General features: G+C 63.8%; 3 protein-coding genes across 7 annotated transcripts in view; 1 reads left to right on the top strand and 2 right to left on the bottom strand.

Annotated features, from left to right (window-relative positions):
- The first annotated feature begins 349 nt into the window (after window positions 1-349).
- ALPL (alkaline phosphatase, biomineralization associated) lies at window positions 350-8107 on the top strand. 2 transcript variants are annotated; one of them, XM_064497040.1, is made up of 12 exons: window positions 350-508; window positions 1280-1409; window positions 1485-1604; window positions 1705-1820; window positions 1958-2132; window positions 2307-2482; window positions 4180-4323; window positions 4409-4478; window positions 4569-4703; window positions 5373-5564; window positions 5634-5753; window positions 6343-8107. In XM_064497040.1, the coding sequence occupies exons 2-12, from the start codon at window positions 1352-1354 to the stop codon at window positions 6606-6608; spliced, it is 1572 nt and encodes a 523-aa protein (XP_064353110.1). In that variant the 5' UTR covers window positions 350-508; window positions 1280-1351; the 3' UTR covers window positions 6609-8107. The 2 variants fall into 2 exon arrangements, with proteins under 2 accessions (XP_064353110.1, XP_064353111.1); XM_064497041.1 differs by having other exon boundaries at window positions 362-508; window positions 1296-1409.
- Window positions 8108-8307: 200 nt separating this feature from the next.
- RAP1GAP (RAP1 GTPase activating protein) lies at window positions 8308-17340 on the bottom strand. 2 transcript variants are annotated; one of them, XM_064497039.1, is made up of 20 exons: window positions 17266-17340; window positions 15442-15507; window positions 15301-15348; window positions 15164-15202; window positions 14903-15088; window positions 13573-13667; window positions 13415-13493; window positions 13288-13341; window positions 13113-13196; window positions 12939-13039; window positions 12728-12857; window positions 12499-12654; window positions 12351-12422; window positions 12191-12277; window positions 11864-12016; window positions 11184-11252; window positions 10992-11101; window positions 10827-10925; window positions 8519-8663; window positions 8308-8433 (listed from the first exon to the last, which is right to left on the bottom strand). In XM_064497039.1, exons 3-20 carry the CDS (start codon window positions 15337-15339, stop codon window positions 8425-8427), a joined length of 1707 nt encoding a protein of 568 aa, XP_064353109.1. In that variant the 5' UTR covers window positions 15340-15348; window positions 15442-15507; window positions 17266-17340; the 3' UTR covers window positions 8308-8424. The 2 variants fall into 2 exon arrangements, with proteins under 2 accessions (XP_064353109.1, XP_064353108.1); XM_064497038.1 differs by having other exon boundaries at window positions 12499-12603; window positions 17266-17301.
- Window positions 17341-19500: 2160 nt separating this feature from the next.
- Window positions 19501-27091, bottom strand: part of USP48 (ubiquitin specific peptidase 48) — a 33886-nt gene continuing 26295 nt past the window's right edge. For 2 of the 3 annotated variants that reach the window (XM_064525693.1, XM_064497036.1), the window contains exons 19-27: window positions 26551-26661; window positions 25727-25857; window positions 25384-25490; window positions 22806-22910; window positions 22191-22346; window positions 21809-21934; window positions 21077-21125; window positions 20758-20784; window positions 19501-20646 (exon numbers count right to left, since the gene is read on the bottom strand). In XM_064525693.1, coding sequence (XP_064381763.1) covers window positions 20624-20646; window positions 20758-20784; window positions 21077-21125; window positions 21809-21934; window positions 22191-22346; window positions 22806-22910; window positions 25384-25490; window positions 25727-25857; window positions 26551-26661 — 835 coding nt within the window. In that variant the 3' untranslated portion in view covers window positions 19501-20623. The remainder of the gene's footprint in view (window positions 20647-20757; window positions 20785-21076; window positions 21126-21808; window positions 21935-22190; window positions 22347-22805; window positions 22911-25383; window positions 25491-25726; window positions 25858-26550; window positions 26662-27091) is intronic. The other variant, XM_064497037.1, reaches the window with a different exon arrangement.

Here is a 27091-nt window from a genome sequence, read left to right as displayed (position 1 = left end):
GGCCCCCTGTTTATCATAGGACCTACGCAAACAGGCTGAAGCCTGGGGAAACCGAGGCAGGCCGGGCCCCGCTGCGGCAGCCTGCCCCGAAGCGGGGCTGCAGCGTGCCGCCGGCCCCGCACAACCCCATAGCAGACACCGGAGACTCCCCCGCTGCAGCGGGCTGGGGGCAGAGAGTGGCCAAAGCACCCGGCCTTCGCCCCACCGCCAGCCCCGCTGCCGGCGAGCCCCCCAGTGCTCCCAGTGCTCCCAGTAAAACCCGGCAGAGGGCACCAGTAAGCCCAGTTCGGTGCCGTTTCCCCCCCCCCCCCCCCCGCTGCTGGCAGGCGGGTGGAGGGTGGAGGAAGGGGAGGAGGAGGAGGAGAAGGCCGGTGCCGGCGGGGGGATTTAAGGGCTCGCGGGGGCCCCGGCCCCGTCCTCTGCGCCGGAGCCAAGCAGGGCCGCGCGCCCCACGCCGGGCTGCGGGCGCGGAGAGGCCCCGGACGTCCCCGCGCGCGAAGCCCCCGCGGTAAGGACCACCGCCACCACCGCCACCACCGCCACCACCGCCACCGCCGGGGACCTCGCTGCCACCACCGCCACCGCCGGGGACCTCGCCGTGTGCGGGGCCGCGGGGACGGGCGGCGGGACGCGGGGAGCGATGGGGACACGGGGGAGCAGGGGGGACCTGGAGGTGCAACGGGGACACGGAGGTGCAACAGGGACGGGGATGTGCAACAGGGATGCGGCCGTGCAACAGGGACCTGCAACGGGGACAGGGACGCGCGGTCGGGACGGGGACATGCAACAGGGACGGGGACATGCAACAGGGACGTGCAGCGGGGACAGGGACACGCAAGAGGGATGCGGACATGCAAGGGGGACATGCACTCGGGACAGGGACATGCGACGGGGACAGGGACAAGCACTGGGGACACGGGCATGCAGTCGGGACGGGGACATGCAGTCGGGATGCAGACATGCAACGGGGACAGGGACACGCAAGAGGGATGCGGACATGCAAGGGGGACATGCACTCGGGACAGGGACATGCGACGGGGACAGGGACAAGCACTGGGGACACGGGCATGCAGTCGGGACGGGGACATGCAGTTGGGATGCAGACATGCAACGGGGACAGGGACACGCAAGAGGGATGGGGACAAGCACTGGGGACATGGGCATGCAGCCAGGACGGGGACATGCAAGAAGGATGGGGACATGCAGTTGGGATTGGGACATGCAGTTGGGATGGGGACACGCAGGGGGGGCACGCAATAAGGACAGGGACACGTAACAGGGACACGGCCGTGCAGCAGGGACCCCGCGAGCCGCCCTCGCCCACTGCCGTCCCCCGCCGCGCCGGGGCGCGATGAAGGCTCTCCTCCTCGCCCTCGTGGCCGAGCTGTGCCTGGCCTCGCTGGCGCCCGGTAGGTGGGTTTCGGGGGGGGGGGGGGACACGGGGGGGTGCCGGTGGCCGAGCCCGGCTTTGCGCCCGCCCGCAGAGAAGGAGCAGGACCCCGAGTACTGGCGGCGGCAGGCCCAGGCGGCCCTGCGCGATGCCCTGCGCCTCCAGCGCCTCAACCAGAACGTGGCCAAGAACCTCCTCCTCTTCCTCGGCGACGGTGAGCCGGGGCGGGTGAGGGTGGCCGAGCGCGGCACGAGCGTGCCGGGTCTCTGCGGCGGCTCACGGGGATGCAACCCCCCCCCAACCCCCCCCCGCAGGCATGGGGGTCTCCACCGTCACGGCCGCCCGCATCCTCAAGGGGCAGCTGCAGCACGGGCAGGGCGAGGAGAGCCAGCTGGAGATGGACAAGTTCCCCTACGTCGCCCTCTCCAAGGTGGGGCCACCACCCCGATTTGGGCCGCGGGATGGGGCCACCAAGGCGCCGCTCCCGCCCCGGCCTCGCCGAAGCCCCGCTTTGCGGCGAGCGCCCCAAAACCCCCCTTTCTCCGTCTCCCCCCCACCCCGCCGCAGACCTACAACACCAACGCGCAGGTGCCCGACAGCGCCGGCACCGCCACCGCCTACCTGTGCGGCGTCAAGGCCAACGAGGGCACCGTGGGCGTCAGCGCCGGCGTCACCCGCGACCAGTGCAACACCACCAAGGGCCGCGAGGTCACCTCCATCCTCCGCTGGGCCAAGGACGGAGGTGGGCCCCGGCGTCCCCCCGCCCTCCGGCCTCGGGCAAAGGCCCCTTGGCACCGCGGCGCCTATTCGCCCAAAGCGCCCGCTTTGCAAAATCAGGCTTCCTGCACCGTTTTGCACCGTCTGCATCGGGGCCGGCCGCTTTTTTCACCCCGCGCCGGGCGTTTTTGGGGCGCAGGCAAGTCGGTGGGCATCGTCACCACCACGCGGGTGACCCACGCGACGCCCAGCGCCGCCTACGCCCACTCGGCCAACCGCGACTGGTACTCGGACGGCGAGATGCCCCCGGACGCGCTGGAGGGCGGCTGCAAGGACATCGCCCGGCAGCTGGTGGAGAACATCCCCGACATCGAGGTAGGGCCGCCGGCCGCTGTGGGGCCCGGCCCCCCCGGCCGCTGTGGGGCCAGCAGCCCGGCAACGCGGGGGACGGACCGCGGGAAGACGCGGGGCTGCCACCGCGGGCGGACGCGGGACCAGGGCTGGGGGCAGACGTGGGGCTGGGATCCCCAGGGGATGTGGGGCTGGGACCCTCAGGGGATGTGGGGTTGGGACCCTCAGGGGATGTGGGGCTGGGACCCCCAGGAGATGGGGGGATGGGACCACCAGGAGATGTGGCACTGGTATCCCCAGGGGATGTGGGGCTGGGACCTTCAGTAGTTGGGGGGCTGGTACCCCCAGGAGATGTGGGGCTGGGACCCTCGGTAGTTGGGGGGCTGGGACCCCCAGGGGATGTGGGGCTGGGACCCCCAGGAGATGTGGGGCTGGGACCCTCAGTAGTTGGGGGGCTGGGACCTCCAGGAGATGTGGGGCTGGGGCCCTCAGGAGATATGGGGCTGGGGCCCTCAGTAGTTGGGGGGATGGGACCCTCAGAAGGTGTGGGGCTGGGACCCTCAGTAGTTGGGGGGATGGGACCCCCAGGCGATGTGGGGCTGGGACCCTCAGTAGTTGGGGCGATGGGACCTCCAGGAGATGTGGGGCTGGGACCCCTGGAGATGTGGGGCGGGGACCCTCAGTAGATGGGGGGCTGGGGCCCTCAGGAGATATGGGGCTGGGACCCTCAGTAGTTGGGGGGATGGGACCCTCAGGAGATGGGGGGCTGGGACCTCCAGGAGATGTGGACCTGGGATCCCCAGTGGATGTGGGGCGGGGACCCCAGAGGATGCAGGGCTGGGACCACTGGAAGACGTGGGGCTGGGATCAGGGATGGGTCCAGAGCTGGGACCCCCGGGAGATGCGGGGCTGGGACCCCCAGGAGATGTGGGGCCGGACCCCCAGGAGATGTGGGGCCGGGACCCCCATGGGATGCAACCCTCCCTCGCTGCCCTGCTGCCCCGCGGGCTGCGCTTCCCTCGCTGCCCATTTGAGCCAAAATTCGGCCCTGTAAATAAATCTGCTTCTGTGCTTCAAAATAGCCCCACGGCGCAGCCTGTCATTTAGCTCTTTAATAGGCTGCTCGCCCGCTTTTTTCCCTTTAATATAATTTTAACTCTGTCCCAGGCTGGAAATAATTATATAGCGGGGAAGAGGGGTTTTTTTTTTTTTTTCTTCCCGTTCTCCCTCTTCTTCGCCTTAATAATTTTGGCATTGCTTTTTTGCAGCGTTGTAATTCACCTTCGGCGCGGGGCGGCGGCGGGGGGGGGATCTCGGCCCGGTTATTTATAACGGCGGCCGGGGAGGCGGCGCTCCAAAGCAAACAGCCCGCGCCGCGGGACGGGGCTCCGCGCCGGCGGGGTCACGCGGGGACCCGGCCGCACGCGGAGCCAAATCGGGGCTGGCGCAGGGGGATATTTCGGTCCCGGGTGGTTTCGGCTCGGCGGCGTTAATAGCCGCCGGGTGGGTTATTTCGGTGAGGTCCCTGGGGTGGTTTCGCCTCGCTTCGCCGCCCGACGGGGTTCCCTGGATGTCTCGGCCCGCCGCGGTGCCGCGGGGGCTGTTCTCCTCCTCGCGCGGCCCGAATCCCCGCGGGAAAGAAAATCTCAGCTCTGTGCCAGCCATCCGGCGGGGGGCTTTTCCGGAGGGTCCCGTGGGGAAACGGCCGCCCGTTCCCGCAGGTGATCCTGGGCGGCGGGCGCAAGTACATGTTCCCCAAAAACGCCAGCGACGTGGAGTACCCGGGCGAGGAGCGGCACCGCGGCACCCGCCTGGACCGCCGCGACCTCGTCCAGGCCTGGCGCGACAGCAAGCCGCCCGGCGCGGTAACGGGGGGGGGGGGACACGGGGGGGGGGGGGACCGGCACCCCGCGGCGGGTGCATCCCCACGGGACGCCTGGGCTCCGGCAGGTCGCCCGCTACGTGTGGCACCGGCGGGAGCTGCTGGCGCTCAACCTCAGCCGCGTCGACTTCCTCCTGGGTGAGTGGGGCGGCGGGTGGGCGCGGGGGGGTCCCGGGCATGCGGCACCCCGGTGACACCCCCCCCCCCGGCAACCGCCTCCCTGCCCAGGCCTCTTCGAGCCGGGTGACATGGTCTACGAGCTGGACCGCAACAACGAGACGGACCCGTCGCTCACCGAGATGGTGGCCGTGGCCATCCGGATGCTGCAGAAAAACCCCCGGGGGTTTTTCCTCCTGGTGGAAGGTGGGGGCACAAAGGGGGGGCCCGTGGGGTGACACCGACGGGGTGATGCTGAGGGGGTGACACCGACGGGGTGATGCCAGTGGGGTGACACCGACGGGGTGACGCCAAGGGGGTGATGCTGATGGGGTGACACCAACGAGGTGATGCGGCTAGGCTGATGCCGACGGGATGATGCTGATGCGGTGACACCGATGGGGTGATGCCACTGGGGTGATGATGATGGGGTGACACCAACAGGGTGATGCTGCCGGGGTGACGCCGACGGGGTGATGCTGATGGGGTGACACCAACGGGGTGATGTGGCTAGGCTGATGCCAACGGGATGATGCTGATGTGGTGACACCGATGGGGTGATGCTGATGGAGGGACATCAACGGGGTGATGCCACTGGGGCGATGATGATGGGGTGACACCAACAGGGTGATGCTGCCAGGGTGATGCTGACGGGGTGATGCTGATGGGGTGACACCAACGGGGTGATGCGGCTAGGCTGATGCCAACGGGATGATGCTGATGTGGTGACACCGATGGGGTGATGCTGATGGAGGGACATCAACGGGGTGATGCCACTGGGGCGATGATGATGGGGTGACACCAACGGGGTGATGCCGCTGGGGTGATGCTGATGGGGTGACACCAACGGGGTGATGATGATGGGTGGCCTCGCAGGGGGCCGTATCGACCACGGGCACCACGAGGGCAAGGCCAAGCAGGCGCTGCACGAGGCGGTGGAGCTGGACCGCGCCGTGGGGCTGGCGGCCCGGCTCACCTCGCCGCGCGACACCCTCACCGTCGTCACCGCCGACCACTCGCACGTCTTCACCTTCGGCGGCTACACCCCCCGCGGCAACCCCATCTTCGGTGAGCCCCCCACCCCCCCCCAACCCCCCCCCGGGGCGGCGGGGTCGGTGCTGACGGCGCCCGCGGCAGGTCTGGCGCCGATGCAGAGCGACGTGGACCGCAAGCCCTTCACCGCCATCCTCTACGGCAACGGCCCCGGCTACAAGATGGTGGCGGGCGAGCGGGAGAACGTCTCCACCGTGGACTTCGGTGAGTGGTCCCGGGGACGGAGGGAGGGACGGACGGACGGATGGACGGATGGGTGGATGGATGGATGGACGGACAGACGGACGGATGGATGGACGGATGGGTGGATGGACGGATGGAGGGATGGGTGGATGGATGGACGGATGGTTGGACAGATTGATGGACGGATGGATGGACGGATGGACAGATGCATGGAAGGATGCATGGATGGACGGATGCATGGATAGGCAGATGAATGGATGGATGGACAGATGGATGGACGGACAGATGGACGGACAGATGGATGGACGGATGGATGGATGGAGGGATGGGTGGATGGACGGACGGATGGATGGACAGATTGATAGACGGATGGATGGACGGATAGACAGATGCATGGAAGGATGGACGGATGGACGGATGCATGGATGGGCGGATGAATGGATGGATGGATGGACGGATGGACAGATGGAGGGACAGACGGATGGATGGAGGGATGGGTGGATGGATGGACAGATTGATGGACGGATGGATGGATGGACGGACGGACACATGGATGGACGGACGCATGGACGAGCAAACCCGCTAACGCCGGGGCGTTTCGGCCCCGCAGCCCACGCCAACTACCAGGCGCAGGCGGCGGTGCCGCTGCGGCAGGAGACGCACGGCGGCGAGGACGTGGCCGTCTTCGCCAAGGGCCCCATGGCCCACCTGCTGCACGGCGTCCGCGAGCAGAACTACATCCCGCACGCCATGGCCTACGCCGCCTGCATCGGCCCCAACCGGGCGCACTGCGGCGGTGCCGCTGCCGCCGCCGCGCCGGCCCCGCGCTCCCTGGCCTTCCTCGCCGCCCTCCTCCTCCTCCCGCTGCTCCGCTGAGCGCTGGCCGCTCCCGCCGGCCGCCCGCAACGTGGTTTTCCTGCCCTGTCATTAGCATCGCTCCGCTCCCCCCGCTCCGGCCCTCGGGGAGCGCGGGGTGGGGGGGGGGGTGAAAAAAAGAAAAAAAGAAAAGAAAAAAGGAAAAAAAGCCCCCGGGCCATGCACGAGCTGGCGATGCTCCGGCCCCCCGGCGCGGAAGGAAGCCGAGGTGAATGCAAGGAAACGCGGTGGCCGGGGGGCGGCAGGGCCGGTGGCGTGGGAGCGGGGGGGGCGCAGTGGGGGGCTCCAATGGCCCATTCGCGGGGTGGGGGAGGCAGGAAGGATCCGGCCGCCGCCTCCTCCGACATCAAAACCCTCCTGTTCGCAAGCGGCCCCCTGTGCAAATAGTGACCCCCCCCCCAACTTGCAAACCACTGCCTGTGCAAATAGCAACCCCCCCATTTGCAAACCACTCCCTGCGCGTGCAAATACCAACCCCCCCGTTTGCAAACCGCACTATGTGCGTGCAAATAGCACCCCCCCGCTTGCAAACCGCTCCCTGTGCAAATACCACCCCCCCCTTGCAAACTTCTCCCCGTGTGTGCAAATAGCACCCCCCCGCTTGCAAACAGCCCGCCACACTTGCAAATAGCACCCCCAGTTGCAAACGACACCCCCCCGCATGCAAATAGCGTCCCCCCTTTGCAAACCGCTCCCTGTGTGTGCAAATAGCACCCCCCCATTTGCAAATGGCCCGCCACACTTGCAAATGGCACCCCCAGTTGCAAATGACACCCCCTGCATGCAAATAGCACCCCCCCCCAGTTGCAACGGGCCCCCCCATGCATGCAAACGGCACCCCTGGTTGCAAACACCTCCCTGTGCAAATAGCACCCCGCCAGCTGCAAAGGGCACCCTGCGCGTGCAAATCGCCCCATCCATGTGCAAAGGGCACCCTGAGCGTGCAAATCGCCCCCCCCACGCGTGCAAACGGACCCCCCCCCTGCTTGCAAACCAGGCCCTGCGTGTGCAAATCACACCCCGCGTTTGCAAACCGGCCCCTGCGTGTGCAATCGCTGCCCTTGCACACGCAACCGCTGCCCTTGCACGCGCAGTCGCTGCCCTTGCACACTTGCCCCCCCCCCCGCCGGCCGGTGCCCGCTGCGGGCGGCCGCGAGGGGCTGGCGCGGCCCTTTTCGGCGACGCTGCCCGGCGCCTGCGGCCCCCGCGGCCCCCGGTATTTATTTCCTCGCCCCCCGCGCGGGCCGGCGGCACGGGGCCAGGAGCCGCGGCCCTGGCAAGCCCGGCGCCCGCCGGAGCCAACGCAGAGCGAGGGGTTTTTTGTAAAGCCCCTTTTTTTTGCAATTTCTTTTTTTTCCCCCTTTTTTTGGAATTTCTCGTTTTTTCCCCTTTTTTTGGGAATTTCTCTTTTTCCCCTTTTTTCCCCTTCCGGCGGGGGGGCACCCGCGGGTGCCGCAGCAGCGTCGCCGTTCGGTAGCAATAAATAGATCTTTATTTTATACACGGCCCGGCCAGCGCCCCGAAACGCGGGGGGGGGGGCCGGCGGGGGGGGGGGGCGAAAGCGGGGGGGCGGCGCGCTCCCGGCGCCCCAAACCACATACTTACACCGGGGAGGGGGGGGCGCCGGGGGGGGGGATTGTCTGGCGATGCCCCCGGGGGGGGCCCGAAACGCAGCCGGGATGCTGGGGGGGGGGGGGGGGCGCCGGTGGTGGCGATGGCTTCGTGTCCTGGCGAGGGGGGGGGCGAAGCGGGGTGGCGGCGAAAAAGGGGGGTGCGAGCCCTCTTCTGGCCCCCCCGCGGCGCCCGGCGAGGAAGACTAGCAGCCCTGCGCGAAGGCCAGAGGGGGGGTCACCGGGGAGAGGGGGGGGTCACCACCACCATCACCCCCCCCAGCGCGGGGCCGGCCTCACCGTGGGCGGCAGCCGGAGCTCGGGGGGGCCGGGGGGGGCCGGGCGGGCGCCGTCGGGCTCCTCGGGCTCCTCGGCCACGCTGCCGAAGCTGCTGGCGCTGGACGACGAGCGGGAGAAATCCCGCGGCGGCTCCGGCTTCTCCGCTCTGCGAGGGACGCCTGGCCTGCGCCACCCCGTCCCCCCCTGTCCCCATGCCACCATGTCCCCGTGTCACCCCATGCCACCACATCCCCATGCCACCACGTCCCTGTGTCAGCCCATCCCCATGCCACCGCATCCCTGTCCCATCCCGTCCCCATCCCACCATGTCCCCATGTCACCCGATTGAAGTGCCACCTTGTCCCCGTGCCACGCCACCCTGGTGAGACCTCGTCCCTGTGATGTCCCGTTCTCACACCACCTTGTCCCTGTGTCATCCTGCTGCTGTGCCACCCCATCCCCGCGCCACCCTGTCCCTGCACTGCTCCGTCCCCGTGCTACCACGTCCCTGTGCTGCTCCATCCACGTGCCACCCCATCCCACGATGGCCCTGTGCCACCCCCTCCCCATGATACCATACCCCATGCCACCCCACCCCTCAGCCACCCCAGCCAAGTGCCACCAGGTCCCCAAGCTACCATGTCACCATGCCATCCCATCCGAGTGCCACCAGGTCCCCGAGCTACGATGCCACCCCATCTGAGTGCCACCAGGTCCCCAAGCTACCATGTCACCATGCCACCCCAACCGAGTGCCACCAGGTCCCCAAGCTACCATGTCTCTATGCCATCCCATCCCCAAACTACCATGTCTCCATGCCACCCCATCCAAGTGCCACCCCATCCCCAAGCTACCATGTCTCCATGCCACCCAATCCAAGTGCCACCGGGTCCCCAAGCTACCATGTCTCCATGCCACCCCATCCAAGAGCCACCAGGTCCCCAAGCTACCATGTCTCCATGCCACCCCATCCAAGAGCCACCAGGTCCCCGAGCTACCATGTCTCCATGCCACCCCATCCAAGTGCCACCCCACCCCCGAGCTACCATGTCTCCATGCCACCCCATCCAAGCACCACCAGGTCCCCGAGCTACCACGTCTCCATGCCACCCCATCCAAGAGCCACCAGGTCCCCAAGCTACCATGTCTCCATGCCACCCAATCCAAGCGCCACCGGGTCCCCGAGCTACCATGTCTCCATGCCACCCCATCCAAGTGCCACCCCATCCCCAAGCTACCATGTCTCCATGCCACCCCATCCAAGTGCCACCGGGTCCCCGAGCTACCATGTCTCCATGCCACCCCATCCAAGTGCCACCCCACCCCCGAGCTACCATGTCTCCATGCCACCCAATCCAAGTGCCACCGGGTCCCCGAGCTACCATGTCTCCATGCCACCCCATCCAAGTGCCACCCCATCCCCGAGCTACCATGTCTCCATGCCACCCCATCCAAGTGCCACCCCATCCCCGAGCTACCATGTCTCCATGCCACCCCATCCAAGTGCCACCGGGTCCCCAAGCTACCATGTCTCCATGCCACCCCATCCAAGAGCCACCAGGTCCCCAAGCTACCATGTCTCCATGCCACCCCATCCAAGAGCCACCAGGTCCCCGAGCTACCATGTCTCCATGCCACCCCATCCAAGTGCCACCCCACCCCCGAGGTACCATGTCTCCATGCCACCCAATCCAAGAGCCACCAGGTCCCCGAGCTACCATGTCTCCATGCCACCCAATCCAAGCGCCACCGGGTCCCCGAGCTACCATGTCTCCATGCCACCCAATCCAAGTGCCACCCCATCCCCAAGCTACCATGTCTCCATGCCACCCCATCCAAGCACCACCCCATCCCCGAGGTACCATGTCTCCATGCCACCCCATCCAAGAGCCACCAGGTCCCCAACCTACCATGTCTCCATGCCACCCGATCCAGGCGCCATCGGGTCCCCAAGCTACCATGTCTCCATGCCACCCAATCCAAGAGCCACCTCATCCCCGAGCTACCACGTCTCCATGCCACCCCATCCAAGCGCCACCGGGTCCCCGAGCTACCACGTCTCCATGCCACCCCATCCAAGTGCCACCCCATCCCCGAGGTACCACGTCTCCATGCCACCCAATCCAAGCACCACCGGGTCCCCGAGCTACCACGTCTCCATGCCACCCCATCCAAGAGCCACCAGGTCCCCAAGCTACCATGTCTCCATGCCACCCCATCCAAGCGCCACCGGGTCCCCGAGCTACCACGTCTCCACGCCACCCGATCCAAGCGCCATCGGGTCCCCGTGCCCCCGGTCCCCGCGCCGCCCCACGCCCGCGCCCCCAACCTGTTCCTGGCGGTGGGCATCTCGGGGGAGCTCTGCGCCGAGGAGGCCCGGGAGGCGGGCGGCGGGGCCCCGGGGCTGGTGGCGCCGGGCGGGCTGTCCCTGGCGGGGGACGGGGCGGGTGGGCAGGGCGGCGGGCGCCCCGGCCCCCCGCGCCCCGGCACCCACCTCTGCTCCTGCACCTCCTGGATGTTCTCGATGCCGATGGCGCTGCTGCGGCGCGAGCCCAGGGGCCCCGGGCGCTTCCGCGTGGGGCTCTTGCCGGGCACCAGCAGGGCCTGCGGGGCACCCACGGCGCGCTCAGGGGACGCGGCGGCGGCAGGGGGGACACCGGGGGGGGGGGACACGGGGGGCACCCACCTCCTCCACGGTGCCGATGCCGATGGCGCTGCCGCGACGTCCCCGCCGGCTCCCGGGCACCAGCAGCGACTGCCGAGGCGGCGCCCACCGCCGTCAGCCCCCGGCACGGGGCCGTCGGGGGGGCGGGGCTTGGGTGAGGGGGCGGGGCTTGTCATCGCAGGGGGGCGTGGCCAGGAGGAAGGGGGCGTGGCCAGGAGAAAGGGGGCGGGCTCAGGTGCAGGGAGGTGAATGGGAGTGGAACTTTGGGGCTGGGCTGGGGAGAGGAGGGGCGTGGCCAGGAGGAAGGGGGCGTGGCCAGGAGGAAGGGGGCGTGGCCAGGAGGAAGGGGGCGGGCTCAGGTGCAGGATGGTGAATGGGAGTGGAACTTTGGGGCTGGGCTGGGGAGAGGAGGGGCGTGGCCAGGAGGAAGGGGGCGTGGCCAGGAGGAAGGGGGCGTGGCCAGGAGGAAGGGGGCGGGCTCAGGTGCAGGATGGTGAATGGCAGTGGAACCTTGGGGCTGGGCTGGGGAGAGGAGGGGCGTGGCCAGGAGGAAGGGGGAGTGGCTCAGGGTGAGGGGGCGTGGCTTAGGGGCTCAGGCTCAGCCGAAGGGGCCAGAGGAGGTGTGTCCGTGCATTGCAGGGGCGGGGCCACGCAGCAAGGGGCGGGGCCACGCAGAAGCCCCGCCCCCATCCCATTCTCACCTTGAAGGACTCGAAGAAGCTGCCGCCGCCGCTGCCAGCGCCGCCGGCGCCGTTCTCGGGCCGGTCCTCGTCGGGGCCCAGCCCCAGCATGGCCTGGCTGTGGGCGTGCAGCTCCTCGTGCAGCGTCTCCAGCAGCGCCGCCCGCGTCCGCTCCTGCGGCGACGACCGCGGCACCGGTCACGGTGCACGGTGCAGCACCCGCGCCGTGCACGGCCCCTGCACCACGCGTGCACGGTGCACGCTGCAGGCGCAGCACCTGCAGCATGCATGGCCCCCGCCGCAGGCCCAGCGCCGCCGGGGCCGCGGCGGAGCCGGCGCGGGGCTCACCTCCAGCTTGGCGAACTTGTCGGCCCGGTAGCAGGCGTACTCGGCGTTGATGAGCTTGGTGAGCAGGAACTCCTGGAACTCGGGGCCCTGCGGGGCGACGGAGCCGCCCTGGTGGGTGCCGGCCCCCCCCCGGCGCCCCGCGGCGCCCGCCGCCGCTCACCTTCCTGAAGACGGCGGGGTCGGGCAGCGGGGGCCCGAAGAAGGGCACGTCGTCCCGCGCCGTGACGGAGACCTGCAGCGCGGGGCGGGGGGGCGGCGTCAGGGCGGCCGAGGCGCGGGGAGGGCCCCGGCGTCCGGGCGGCCCGTACCTTGTAGAGGGTGTCCTGGGAGCCGGCCTGCTCCAGCTGCACCACCACGTAGGCGTGCAAGAAGTTGGAGGCGATCATGTCAGGCACGAAGGGGGTGTTCTCGTCCTGGAAGACGATGGCCACGATGTCGTTGCCGATGTGGCGCTTGCGCTGCAGCTGGGGGGGGACGGGAGGGCCGGGGGTCAGCGGCGGCGGGGCGGCCGGCGGGTGCCCCGCGGCGGGCGCCTACCTGCTGGGCGTCGCCCTCGGTGTAGGGCAGCTTGGTGGAGACGTGGAACATGATCTCCTTGTCGCGGAAGTGGCAGTACACCGACTCGGTGCCCGTCTGCCCGTGCGTCACGTCCAGGCCGCCCCGGAACCTGCCGCGGGACGGGGCTGAGGCCGGCGGCACCGCGGGGTGGGGGAACCCGGGGGGCACCCACCGCCGCCGCCTCGCTCACCCCTTGAAGTCCTGCAGCTTGACCTTCTGGCCGAGGAAGTCGAGGAACTCCACGAAGGCCGGGCTCTCCTCCGTGGTGCCGAAAAGCTCCTCCTCGGAGGTCTGCGGGGACGCGCGCCCCGTCGGCACCCGGCGCCGGCACCCGCCGCCCCGCCACCCCCCCCCCCGCCGTTACCTGGCCCAGCTTTTGGTAGATGACGCCAAACTTGAAGTTATTGCTGATGACGTGCTCGTCGAAGGCCACGATGAGGCGGGAGGCCTGCGGGCGCCCAGGGGCTGCGTTGGCGCGGCGGAGCCGGGGGCACCCCGGGGTGCTGCTTTGTGTCCCCCCCCCCCGCGCCGCCGCTCACCTTGGGGTAGAGCACGGGGTAGAAGCGGTCCACGTTGACGTCCTCGCACACCAGCTGCGGGGGGAGAGCGAGGTGGGAGCGGGGCGCGAGCGGGGCGCGGGCGCGCGGGGCGGACGGGGGCACCCACCTTGGCCATCTGCACCACGTTGGGGAACTCGGCGAGGCAGGAGATGGGCACCACGTCGTGCAGCGTGCGGGTGCGGGTGCTGCGGGGGGGGCCCAGGCGTCAGAGCCGCCGTGGCGGCGGCCCAGGCCCCCCCGGCGCCCCCCCGGCACCCCGCTCACCGCAGCAGCAGGTGGAGGTGCTCCTGCTCATCGTACTTGAGGGAGAAGACGAGGTGGCCCAGGGCAGCGTCCAGCGAGTAGTAGTTGAAGTGCTCCTGTAAGGAGGGCAGAGAGCCCGTGGGGTGGGTGCCGGGGGCACCCGACCTGCAAAGGGGTGGGGGCACCCTCCCACGGGCAGCCGGACCCACTGCCCAGGGGGCTTGGTGGCACCGTGCCATGGGGCACCTGTGTTGGCCATGCCCATGGGACACCCATGTCATGGGGCTCCCATGCCCTTGGAGCACCCATGCCAAGGGACACCCATATCCATGGAGCACCCATGCCAAGGGACACCCATACCCATGAAGCACCCATGCCATGGGGCACCCATACCCATGGAGCACCCATGCCAAGGGACACCCATTCCCATGGAGCACCCATGCCATGGGGCACCCATTCCCATGGAGCACCCATGCCAAGGGTCACCCATTCCCATGGAGCACCCATGCCAAGGGACACCCATACCCATGGAGCACCCATGCCAAGGATCACCCATTCCCATGGAGCACCCATGCCATGGGGCACCCATTCCAATGGAGCACCCATGCCATGGAGCACCCATTCCCATGGAGCACCCATGCCATGGGGCACCCATACCCATGGAGCACCCATGCCAAGGGACACCCATTCCCATGGAGCACCCATGCCATGGGGCACCCATTCCAATGGAGCACCCATGCCAAGGGACACCCATTCCCATGGAGCACCCATGCCATGGGGCACCCATTCCAATGGAGCACCCATGCCATGGAGCACCCATTCCCATGGAGCACCCATGCCATGGGGCACCCATTCCAATGGAGCACCCATGCCAAGGGACACCCATTCCCATGGAGCACCCATGCCAATGGACACCCATTCCCCCCAACAGCCATGCTTCTGGAGCACCCACATCCCCAGCCACCCATATCCATGGGCACCAATGCCTGAAGGCTCCTGTGCCCACATGCACCCAGGCCCATGGTGCACCCATATCCATGGGGATCCTGCAAGCACACGTGCCATGGAGCACCCATGTTCAGGGGGATCCCACATCCCTCAGCACCCATGCCTATGGGTACCCATAGCTGAAAGCACCCATGCCGTGGGGCACCCGTGCCCATGGGGACTCCACATCCATAAGAACCCATGCCCATGGGCGACCCACATCCACGGACACTCATGTCTCTGAGCACCCATGTCCATGGGCACCCGTCTCTGAGCAGCCATGCCCACGGGCCACCCATGTCCACGGACTCCCACCCCCACGCAGACACCCCCGCCCAGGGCACCCGTGGGCGCCGGCGCTCACCTTGCCCAGGAAATGCTTGCGGTAGATCTTGGCCGTGTGGTTGCACTCAAGCTTGGCGCGGGCGCTGGGCGCCGGCAGGGGACTGGGGACGGGCGTCCCGCCGAGCTGGTGGTTGGTGCCCTCGATCCAGTAGCCCCCGAACTGCGGCAGCAGGATGAGGGGGAACGGCCCTTCCCGGCCCAGCACCTGGTGCCAGCGGCGGAGGTGGGTGCCGGGGCAGCACCCGCGCCCGCCCGGCGCCCGCGCCGGCACCGGCGTTACCTCGTGGACGCTGGGGTAGGGGATGTAGTCCTCCTCCGTCTGCAAGACACCGCGGCGCGGGCGTCAGGGCCGGCTGCCCGTCCCCACGGGGCGCCCGGTGCACCCATGGGTGCCCGCCGGGCGCGTCCCCCGCTTACCTTGAGAGGCGGCGGGCAGGCGTAGCGCGGCTCGGCCATGCTGCTTCCCTGCGGGACGCAAGGGGCTGTGAGCGCCCGGCGCCCGCGGTCGAGCGGGCCGCGTCCCCCCGCCCCCAGGTACCCCCAGCGCCGAGGTCTTACCGTGGGGTCGGGGGGTGGGATGCGTCTAGGTGGCCCGGGGGGGCCCCGGGTGGCCCATGGCTCTTCCTGGGGGGAGAGGAGAGGTGGGCAAGCCTGGAGCCCACCGGCTTTGGGGACCCAGGCACTTCAGCACTGCCTCACCCCCCCCCCCCAAAACCCAGCTGGCACGGCACCCTCGCCCTGACACCTCCACGCTCCTGCGGGGGCGTTAACGCTGAAGCCTAATGGTGGCGTTCACCCGAAGTATTGCTGGCTGCTGTTTGCTGGCCAGCGCGGGCTGAGCGCGCCGGCCGTGCTCATCTCTCACGGGCAGCAGCACCGGGGCGGGGGCAGCCCGCGGTGCCCGAGGTGGCGGGGCCACACGCCAGCCCCCGGCATGGGGGGGGGGGAGGGGGGGACAGACCCGAGGCCACGTGCAGCGCCGGGCACCCGGCGGCGCCCGCTGCTGGCGCCCGCGGCAGCACCATGGACAGCGGCCGGGGCGGCAGCGCCGAGCACGGCACCGGCACCGGCACCGGCACCGCGAAGGCCGGTTTGTGCACGAGCCCCCGGGCAAACGCGACGCGGCCCCACGCGCAAACGCGAGCCCCCGGCAGACACGACGTGGACACGAGCCCCCGGGCAAACACCACGGGGCCTGGTTTGTGCACGAGCCCCCGTGCAAACGCGACGCGGCCCCGCGCAGACGCGAGCCCCCGCGCAGACACGCCGCAGGCTGGTTTGTGCAGGGCCCCCGTGCAGACACGCCACGGACATGGGCCCCCCCCGTGCAGACACGCCACGGACATGGGCCCCCCCCGTGCCGCCACGCCACGGATATGAGCCCCCCCCGTGCCGCCACGCCGCGGCACCGTGCGCAGGCCCCGGGCAGACGCCGCGGGCTGGTCCGTGCAGGGCCCCGGGCCCCCGCGCAAGGTCGGCCCGTCCCCGTGCAGCCGTGCCGTGCCCGCGCGGGGCGAGTGGGGCCTCGCCGGGGTCCCGGGGGGCAGAGCGGGGCCAGGCTGGGGGCGCTATGGGGAGCAGAGGGGGGGGATATGGGGGGGGCAGGTTGTGGGGGCGGCTTGCGCTGCAGCAGGGCAGACTGAGGGTACACATGGGGCGATAGGGGTAGATGTGGGGGGCAGGTTGGGGGGCAGAGGGAGGGGGGACAGGTTATGGGGAAGATGTGGGGGGGGCAGAAGGGGACAGACGGGGGGGCAGATCCAGGGGATCAAGGGGCCGGTTGGGGGGGTACAAGGGACCGGTTGGGGGCTGCTTTGGGGGGGATTGGGGGCAGGTTGGGGGGGGGCTGGGGAGGTTTGGGGGTGGTTGCGGGCAGGGCGGGGGGCAGATTTTGGGATGGGGGGTGGATGGGGCAGGCGGGGGGGCAGGTTGGGGGGGAACAAGGCAGTTGGGACTGGTCAGGGCCGGTGAGGGGCAGGTTGGGGGGGGTGGATGGGGCAGGTGGGGGGGGGGGAGGTTTGGGGGAAGGGGGGCAGGTTGGAGGGGGCAGTTTGGGGGGCCGGTTGGGGGCAGATGGGGCAGGTGAAGGGCAGGTTGGAGGGCAGGTGGGGGGGCAGTTCGGGGGAAGGAGGACAGGTTGGGGGGGCAGGTGGGGGGGGCCAGTTAGGGCGGATGGGGCAGGTGAGGAGCAGGTGGGGGGGGCTGGTTGGGGGCAGATGGGGCAGGTGGGGGGCAGGTGGGGGGCAGGTTTGGGGGCCGGTGGCGCGGCTGCCCCGGGCGCGGGTCCCTGGCGCGGCTGCCGCATCCCCCCCCCCCCCCCGGTGAAGGTCACCGGAGCGGCGGGGCCGGGGGCGGCGGGGCCGGGGGGGCGGCGGCACTTACCGGAGCGGCGGCCGGGCCGCGCCGGCGGCGGCGGCGGCAGCGTTGGGAGCGGAGGCAGCGGAGGGACCGGGCCGGGCCCCGCCGCTGGGCGCCGGGAGCGTCACGTGCGGCGCGGGCGGGCGGGGCGGGGCGGGGCGGCACCGGGAGCCGGGAACGGGGACGGGAACCGGCAGCGGCAGCGCCCCCCGCTCCCTCCCCCGCCCGGCCGGGCACTGAGCCCCCCGAGCCCCAGCCCCGTGACGGGAGGTCTCCTCCTCCTCCTCCTCCTCCAGCCCTGAGCACCTGGGGTGACCATCCCTCCCTCCATCCATCCCTCCTTCCATCCATCCCTCCAGCCCTGAGCACCTGGAGTGACCATCCATCCCTCCCTCCATCCCTCCCTCCTTCCATCTCCAAGCACCTGGGGTGCCCATCCCTTCCTCTATCCCTCCTTCCATCCCTCCATCCATCCTTCCACCCCTGAGCACCTAGGGTACCCATCCTTCCACCCCGAGCACCTGGGGTACCCATCCCTCCATCCCTCCCTTCATCCCTCAGCACCTGGGATGCCCATCCCTCCCTCCATCCCTCCTTCCATCCCTCCTTCCATCCCTCCTTCCACCCCTGAGCACCTGGGGTACCCATCCATTCCTCCATCCCTCCAGCCCTGAGCACCTGGGGTGACCATTCCTCCCTCCCTCCATCCCTCCCTAAGCACCTGGGGTGCCCATCCCTTCCTCTATCCCTCCTTCCATCCATCCGTCCATCCCTGAGCTCCTCAGGTGCCCATCCCTCCACCCATCCTTGCCCCCTGCAGTACCCATTCCAGGTACCTGGGCACCTCCTCCTCCGTCCATCCATCCCTCCATCCCTGCTGGCCATCCGTCCACCCCTACCACCTGAGGAACAGCCGCTGCCTCCTCCCTGGGGAGCCTCACGACCATCTCCTAGGGCATCCCTTCATCCAATCCATCCCTCCATCCATCACAGAGTACCCACTGTGCCCCATCCCTCCATCCCCGAGCACCAGGCCACCTCTCGGGCCCCGCCCCAGGCCACCAGCCGCCCCTTGGGCTCAGGACCGTGCCCGGCTCTGCCCCAGCAACACCCCCTCCCCGCGGGGAGCCGTTTCCTCGGCCGCCCTTCGATCCCCGGCCGCGGCCGTGCCAGGTAAAGGCGATTCCACTTCACCCGTCCGAGCAAAGTCCAAACAAGCCCAAGCCCAAGGCTCTACGCGGCGTGTTCAGACGGGAGCAGCTGGACCACGTGTATGCACTTTAATAAGGCTTCCACAGCTCAAACGACAAGTTTAGTCCAATATGTTTGCAAATACAGACAAAACGGTCAATGTGCCTTCGATCACACCTTGTACCTGTTTCCTCTGCGCGCTTGCAAGACGCCGCGATACCAAGGCCGGTGGGTACACGGATCCATCACCTCCGTAAACGCGACTACGCCCCAGTTTATGCTTCTCCCCGCAACGTTTCGAGACTTAGCTTTGCACCGTTTTAAGGTCAAGGAAGCGCCTCTCATAACAGAACGAAACAAAAATCAAAGAAATAACAGCAAATTGAAAAAAATATCAAATTTCCAGGGACTATGTACACAAGCGAGTGCTTCAGTCTAGGAAGAATAAAACCCTTGCGCACGTTTCCAAAGGATGGAGAAGCTCGGCGCGTCGCTGGGCGCTAACGGCGGCAGACTGAACTCACGCTCAAGTCTTTACCGTGGGAAAGAATAAGCTGGGCTGTGCCGCTTCGCCCCGTGGATCCGGCCCTTCCGCCGGGGCCTCGTCCCCACGGCCGGAGGTGAGGGAAGGCAGGAGTCGTCTCGACCCCAAGTTCCCCCTTTCTGAATCTTTTCCAAGCCTCTCTGCCCCCTCCCCGACCCCCCCACTCGCTCCCGACATCGGGGACGAAAAGGGAGATGGACAAAAGCCAAGGGACGGCGAGGGAAACCACGGAGACCGACGCTTCCCGAAGGGCAGCTGTAATTCTCCGGATAAAAGGGACTATTTTAAAAGGAACACGATCAAGGTTACCGGGCCCGACTGCTCGTGTATTAACCTTCCCTCCCTTCTCCACGCAGCCCTAACCCGCGGCAGCTCCGGCGCTTTTTAACAGCCGCTCGGCTTCGGCAGCCCGTTAAAAAACAAAGCTGATGCTGCAGCAACCCAACCCGCACGGCCCGTCTCCGGTGCCGGTGCCCACACCCGGTGAAAGACTTTTGCTACGGAAACAAGGTTACGTCTCGAGGTCATGGAAACAGCTAACTTTATTACGAAGATACCTTGACAGTGCCCTTTTAAGCCTGGAAGTGGTACACTATTTCCTGCTACTAATAGTCAATCAGGAGAGGAAGAGATCCCTTCCGGGAGCTACAGGAGACGTGAAAAAAGAAAAAAAATCTTTAGTGCATTCCTGAAAACAAGGAGAACAGAGGGAAAACCTCTTTTACATGGAAAACACACCACCCAAGCACGACACAGCCCCTTCGGTATCTCCGGTTCCAGCAAAGAACGATTCAAAGCTCGCGAAGCGACCGGCAGAGCGCGAACGGTTTCTGGCTCTTGGCAGTAACATACTGGAGAAAGATGTTATCAAAAGTCGTTAAAATATTCCACGTTTCTAAAAACACAGTTCACAGAGAGAAAGACCATGTGATTATTGAAAGTTAAGATCATCATGTTTGGAAGTAAAACTGCGAAAAGGCGAGTGGCTGAGAAATCAAACCTCCGGCGCGGGCGAGGAAGGCGGCTCCCCGCCTCCTTCGCCGCGCCGGCGCTACGAGTCACGGATGGAAGGCTTTCGTAGGCAGACCACGGCTTACACGTTGGGTAAATATATGACGTTGGAAAGAGCTAGACATTCTTCACAATTAACAATTTCTTTACTTCCATGCTGCTCGGAAAGAGTAATAGTGGATCAAAGACAGGATTATCTGTAAGCAGGTTATGCCTAAAGAGTTACTGGAGAACAGATCAAGATGTTTTTGATCTACTGCATTACGATTCCTTTTTGGACAGACGAGCGTGGTACGAAATCTGAGTCAGGAAACACACGCAAACACCACTGTCTCCCTCGCTAGAAACGCCTGCCTGTAAACATGATACATTGTTACTGCTACTAACTTTTCAACCTTACTTTTGCTTTATTAAATATAAAATTTGAAACGTTCTCTCGAAGTCAGGATGTCCTTCAGTGCAATCTGCTTTGACATAAGGCATTTTTGGGGGCAGTCATTTCAGAATGGGTTTCTGCCTTCTGGAAGAGTCAAGCAACTGTTCAGTCCTGTATCCACCTTTTCTTTTAATGCCCTACCATGTCAAAATCCTCTTCCCTTCTGGTCGCTCCTCTGCCGCCAGCATGTATAAAAACCATCAGTGTCCAAGTAAACCAGTCCCTGAGGGGCAAGAAGACAACCACCGAGAGGTTACACGCTTGCGAGACGGAGCTGAAGACAGCGTGGGCTTAAATAAAGGGGGAAAAACACAAAACCAAAACGGATTCTCACCTTTAAATCCTTCTTCAGGCATACAAACTGCAGACAGGGGGCGGAGGGGGAAAGAAGCATCACGTTAGAAGTCTCTTGACAGTCATTTCTAAAAGGACCTTTTATCTCAGCGAGAGCGTACCGCAGCTTTCAGCTGCATCTGTGACTGACAGGTACAGGAACGCTTCAACGCCTTTGTTTTCTCTTGGTTTCTACAACCCAAGGCTCCCTTCCCAGCCCGGTCCTAGGCGGCCATGAATGCTTTTCCCAAAAGCGCGGCAGCAAGGCGGCTTCCCCGAGCCCCAGCCCTTCCCCAGCAGAGCCGGCGCGGCCCCCTTACCTTGCATAACGTCGTCCATCGCTGCATAATCTGCAATTGGTTCGTCGGCCTGGAAAACAAACCGGACACGGGGTCACGGGAGCACCAGCAGCTCTGCTAGGAGCCGCCGGCCCCATCGGCTCAGCGGGGCAGCTGGGTCGTGCCGGGGAGAGGAGCTGGGAGCAGGGCTGGTGCCCAAACAGCTCCTGGCACGGCTGGGAACGAGAAGGGAGAAGGCACGTGCCGCTTACGTCCCGTCTCAGGAGCAAGTCCCGTTCCAGACACGAGTGTGGAGTGGGTGGCCACCGCTTCCCGACACCGGCAAAGCTTACTAGCTTGAAAATTACTTAAAAATTACTTAATATTAGCACTTACTAGGGCACGCAGACACGCAGGTAGGGAGCACTCCTAATTTAGCTCTCCTTTAGGCTGGTAAGCACACAGCTTAGCAGCAAAGGCCAGCTAATAAACGCTCCTTAAAGAAGCAGACTCTCCCTTCCCCTAGCAGGGCAGGAGCTTGAGGAGGAAGAACTGGTTAACAAGGTTAATTAGGTCACCCGGCTTACTGCTCCCGAGTGCCAAGGACAAGCAGCAAGACCAAGAGCCACGGGTGGGCACGTCTGCGGCACAGCGGCTTTCACGCGCCCCGGAGCGCGTTTCTCCCCGGCTGTGCAAAAATTAGGTGAACTCTGCTTTTCTTTGCTCTCTTTGCAACCACAACTTCATCTAGCAGCCAGCTCACTTTCACGTTACCTTTAATAAAATGACGGATTCGGGGATGACTCCCAGGCTGCCGAGCGTCGCGGTGTCATCACTTAGTATCTTCCCGTCGATCGACAAGTTCTGGTCGAAGGGGGCAACTGAAAATGCATGCATGATCTGTGCCAACACAATGAATGAGACACACTGATTTTGTGCAGAGGAAAACACCACTGAACTACATAAAAATACCACCTGCTTAGAAGAACAACACGTGCCTTTCAATACCACCTGAGATCTTACCCTCTTCCCCCCGCTTCCCCTTCCGGCCTTGCACGCTTGCTATTACTTTCATGTTTTCTTACTCAAGCTGCTCCGCTCCTTCACCCTCCCCAAAAAGAGACGGTACCAGAAGACACGCTCCTTAATGCCTCACCTGTATTTTCAGCTCTTTCAATGTCTGATTAGCAGAAACCAGCAGCGCCTTTTCCCCTCTGACTTTCCGGTGCCGCGTGCTCCGCCTGATGCCTTGCTTTTGGTAAGTGATGTAGTTCTGGTGCGAGATCTTCTGGCGCTTTGCACCACCGTTGGTCTAGAGGGAAAAAAAACAGGAGTCCGACTCCGGGATTCACTGCAAATACAACCTCCCCCCTTGCCAGAAGACACGTTTCCTCATCGGGAACTCTTTAGTAGGAATGTTTAAGGTAGCCCAAACGCCTTTTCAAAACACATTTGGGAGAAGGTGGATGAGCAAAACTGCTCATCAGCTCATCGAGTTTCTCTTAGAAAGCGCCGATTGGAAAGGTACCCAGGAGCACACAGGCACAACGCTAGCCTGGGAAACGGAAAGCCAGACAAAGTGTGCGGTGTAACTATTACAATAAACACACTTAAATTAAGACCCTGCTGTTTTCTCTTTTGCCTGCTGGTAATAAACAGAAGAGAAGAAACTATCCCGTCATGCTGAATCCTGGACATTCAGAGCCGGACTTTTCAGCACCTCAGAGGACGGTGCAAAAATGAGGAACCTTGCAGTATTTTTGATCTCTACCTGGTTAAAATCTGGGTCTTGTTCCCCCTCTGGTTTGTTTTCCTCCCTTTCCTCTTCAGCTTCTGAGCTGCTCACGTTCAGCTCTGGAGCAGCGTCCTTCATTACCTGAAGTTATAAAAATCATTCTCCGTAACTAACCCGACAGCAGAAACCCAGACTGTCACATCATGGCAAACAGCTTTCAGAGACTTCCGGGACGCCACCTTGATCAAATGAACCGAGACAAGGCAGAAAAAAATAAAAAAACCCACAGGGATCGACTCCACATGCTCTGCGAAGGCTTCCCCTCCCAGCCGCGTCGAACCGGAGGGGACTCGGCCATGGGGAACACGTGCAGCTTGTCGAGTTTCCCCATCGAACCGCAGGTGCTGGCTAAAAACCAAAACCCCGCTGCAGGGACATCCTGCTTCCCGCGGCTTGGGACCTCCCCTCCTCTCTAGGCAAGGGCAACGCCTCCAGGGGCCTGGACTGATTTCTTTCCCATTAGCTGGCTGCTTCTCTGTTCAACTAAGTGTTCTGCAAAAGCCAGAACATAGAGAAAGGAGTATTAGCTGTAATTTATACACTCCACCCTCCCTGTAGCTGACGGACAGAGGCACCCCCCATGCTTATTTATGAGTTCAAAGTTTGTTGGCAAGTAAATGAAATCTAAATAATTTACAAAAACATATACAGACCCAAACTTCCTTTTTATTTAGAAGTTGCACCACAGGAAGCATGGATGCGCTAGGCTTATACACACGTCTACGCTTTGGCTGCGATTTGCAAGAGGACACGGGGCTGGAGCACTCTCCATCCTGGAGACCTGAAGAGCACACTTATCCATCGCTGCGTTTGCGATTCGAGGTGCAATCGCAGCTCCCAAACACACAGCAGGAACCTCTCTAGAGCCCTCTGGATTCCTAAAATTTTGCCCTTTGGAGAATGCGCCCTCGACAGCCGACAGCCGCTGCTCCACAGGGCCTCGGCTTCCCTCTTTTGCTTCGAACAAAGCAGGCGCCCAGGGCCCTCGCTCCGGGCTGCGGAGGAGGCGACGGCAGCGGCGAGGGGGCAGGAAACGCTCCCCGTCTTTTCGAGTCGAAATCAATCTGCCGAAGAAAGCAGCGGGTTCGGGCGCCGCCGTTTGCAATCGCCGCTCGCACAGCCCGGTGCCATCGCTGAGCTGACGCGCTGCCAGCAGACACTATTAATTCTTCGCCTCTCTTTGAGGCCGCCCTGCTAACGAGGGATGCTCACACAAGCTCTCACTGACTCTCTCCACTCCCAGCTGCTCTCGCAGAGCTCGGCGATGAATAGCTCTCTGTCCTTTGCCAGCCCCACGTACCAGCGTGGTCTCAGCTAGCTCCAAACTCCTCTGCGCCGCGGCCGAGGCACAGGCCGCGGGATTCAGCCTCAAGCCCGTGGCCAGCAACTCCCGACCACGCGCCGTGCTGCGTAGCCTGCGTCTCATGGCCGGGGCAGCTACCTGCCCGGGTCTGGCGCCCAGCAAACCCCAAGGCTCTGGCTCTTCCCCTCATCTGAACGTGCTGTACTTTGCAGAACTATCATGCAGCCGATTCCAAGCACTAGAGGACGGGGAAGCTCTGGAGACCCGTCGGTAACTAGCTGGTTATGCAAAATACTCTGAAACCTTTTAGACACCAGTTCAAATCAGAACCACCCGCAACACAGCAGCATTATGCTTTGCCCCATCCCAGAGGCTGGCAGGGGATCCGCTCTGCTACGTCCTTCATAAACCTCAGGGCAATGAACTATCACTGTCTCGCGTTCGGAGCCTCAATCCTCCTGTCATCAGTTGCATCTTGGCATCTTATCTCAGCTTGCACATGAGCCTTGGTTGCCTCCACAAAGAACAAAATCGCCCTAATGAGGACTGAGGCTTATTGCAACAAACTCAGATACCTGGAAAGCAAATTCTAGAGATGATATTGATCCCTTAAGACACCAGTGAAACAGAAACATAATTCAGAGCTTCAGAGGGGATCTTTAAAACCACCTTCAAGTTATTGCTCTTTCATCAGCCTGGAGCCTGAAGAACTTATTTCTATCTAGGAATAAATGGGATGTTGGCAGCCAAGAAAGGAAATGACAAATACTGGAGGGAGAGATCAGGTAGAGCCTGATAACACGATTATGAAGACAGAAACTGCTACAACATTGCCTAAAATACTCCGAGCAGGAAACATCCATGCTGATAACCGATTATACAGAGACCACCAAAAGGATTCAATGCGGCAAAAGGAAGCCTGGAGAAAAGCAAACTTTCAGAGCAGCTACAGCCCAAGTTTTAGTATTTGCTATTTTTGCCCCAAAAAGCAATAGCTGGAAAGAGCGGCAGAGTTTGGTGCTTTTTGCCCACAAAAAGCAGCCCCGCACGGCACCCTGATCACAGATCACCCAGGCACCGCAAGCAGCAGGTCCCACCCCGGGGGGACGTGGCAGGCTGCGCTAGCTTTCTTGTCATTGGGTTCGGGGAGCTATTTTTTTATTGAGACATTTGGCTCCTTAACTAATCAACGCAGTTTCCGTTAAACGAAACGGAGCCAAGATCAGCAACGGCCACGGGAGAGATCCGTACCTTTTTATTATCCACCACTTTATGGATGTAGATGGTGGCTTGGGTGTACTCACGCAAGTCCCGCTGCTGTTGGCATAACAGCCCTTCTCTGCATTCTGGACAGAGTTCTGGGGAGGCACAAAGGAAAAGAAGTTTAATTGCCTCCGCTCCTTGGAGACGCCGCATATATGGTCGCACCTGCCTGACGCCTCTATCCCAGAGCGGCTGGCGTAACAAGGGGCATCTGCCAAACTTGGCATTTGCTACATTTCCATCCCCTTAGATCTGAGCCTTTATCTGAAAAGGGCCATTTCCCCAGGAGTCAGCACAAATTAGCAAAACAAAGGAGAGAGGATGCACTCACTGGGCTCCGAGTCGTAGAGAGCGCTCTCAGGGTCCGCCCCGGCGGCTTGCGTCCTGGTGATTTTGATGACGTGATCCACGACAAACAGTTTTTGAATCCTCTCCCACTCACTGGGCCATATTAGAGCTATACTGTGCAAAGAAACAAGAACGTGCTTTATGCCATTGAAAAGCCAGGCCCTGAGCGCTCGGCGCAAGCGGCGCGGCGCTTCTGCACAGTCCCGTTTTCTCTTTAGTTTGTTAATGAAAGAAAAGCAACAAAAACAACCCATAACCCAAGCTAAATGAGAGAGCCCCTATGCCCAAGATAACAGGGAAACAGTAGTGAGCTATTAGGGACACTGCTACGCTCCAGTCATACGCAGCGAAGCCCCGGAGGGAGGAAGGAGGAGTACACAAGTGGAAGATCTGCTACTTTTAGTTCTGCATCGCTGCAGAAGCAACGCTGCGGAGCATAAACTCCAGCCCAGCGTCCAGGGCTCGCAGGGTAAGTCTCAGAGAAAGCAAATCTTAAGGATGATTTCTGCGCCCCGGTCAGATGCAGGATCATTTATTGTCAGGAACCAGCCAAGCTTAAGTAAGCTCTTTTCTTGACCCAGCATCCTTCTACAGTTGAGGTCTTGCCTCACTAGAGCGCCTGAAGAAAGCTGGTGTGAAGATTTACACCAAGGCGGGCCTGGGAAAGCGCCTGTGTTAATTTTGTTCAAGGGACGGCATTTGCGCCTCGCGTTTCCGCAGCTCAGCAAGCCTCCGGGAGCACTCCCAGCGGCTCGCGCAAGGCCAAGGCACCCAGCAAAGGCAGACGCGCGAACAGAAGAAACTCACAGTTTGGAGTCTTCTTTGGTCATGGAAGCGTAGGTGAACATAAGGCCCCCGTGGGGGCAGAGCAGAGCGCTGTTTCCTACCGAGGACACGGGGCTGCAGCGCGTCGGCCTCCTGCTCGGGGGGGACAAGGGAGAGGAACCGTTAAGGGGTTTGCAAGGTTGGCCAGGTTCTTCCGCGCAGAAGAAAATCACAAGTCTGCAGGCAGCCGCGAGAAAGGAACCACATGGGAATATTTACAGAAAGCATTCCAAAAGGGGAATATTAAACTACTGCAGACGAGGAAATCAGCTCTGCGTTCCTGCGCATTGCAAAATTGCTCTCCCCTCTAGAGGAGATTTCCATCTCCTACCACCGACAGCCTGCAGAAACAGGATTGAGCAGTGACCTTTGCCCAGAATATAGCTTCAGACAGATGAAAAAACTAATCAGGTTACTATCTAATCTGACCATCTGGTTAAGGCAGAGTAAACAAGGAAATTCAGTTTCTTATAACGTATTACAACTGATACAAACACAGGGTCCGAGTACTGCAAAATAAGCT

Source organism: Dromaius novaehollandiae, chromosome 24 (genome assembly GCF_036370855.1).
Source record: "Dromaius novaehollandiae isolate bDroNov1 chromosome 24, bDroNov1.hap1, whole genome shotgun sequence".
Lineage (NCBI taxonomy): Eukaryota > Metazoa > Chordata > Aves > Casuariiformes > Dromaiidae > Dromaius > Dromaius novaehollandiae.
This window is presented reverse-complemented; position numbering and strand designations above follow the sequence as displayed.

Bases quoted from the DNA above. Each gene is read 5' to 3' on its own strand.
- ALPL (XM_064497040.1), top strand. From the start codon at position 1,352: ATGAAGGCTCTCCTCCTCGCCCTCGTGGCCGAGCTGTGCCTGGCCTCG. The intron at 1,410-1,484 runs GTAGGTGGGTTT...GCCCGCCCGCAG, and splicing joins CCTGGCCTCGCTGGCGCCCG to AGAAGGAGCAGGACCCCGAG. The intron at 1,821-1,957 runs GTGGGGCCACCA...ACCCCGCCGCAG, and splicing joins CCTACGTCGCCCTCTCCAAG to ACCTACAACACCAACGCGCA.
- RAP1GAP (XM_064497039.1), bottom strand. From the start codon at position 15,339: ATGGCCGAGCCGCGCTACGCCTGCCCGCCGCCTCTCAAG. The intron at 13,494-13,572 runs GTGAGCGGGGTG...CCCCCCCCGCAG, and splicing joins CACCTCCACCTGCTGCTGCG to CACCCGCACCCGCACGCTGC. The intron at 13,342-13,414 runs GTGGGTGCCCCC...CTCCCCCCGCAG, and splicing joins ACGTGGTGCAGATGGCCAAG to CTGGTGTGCGAGGACGTCAA.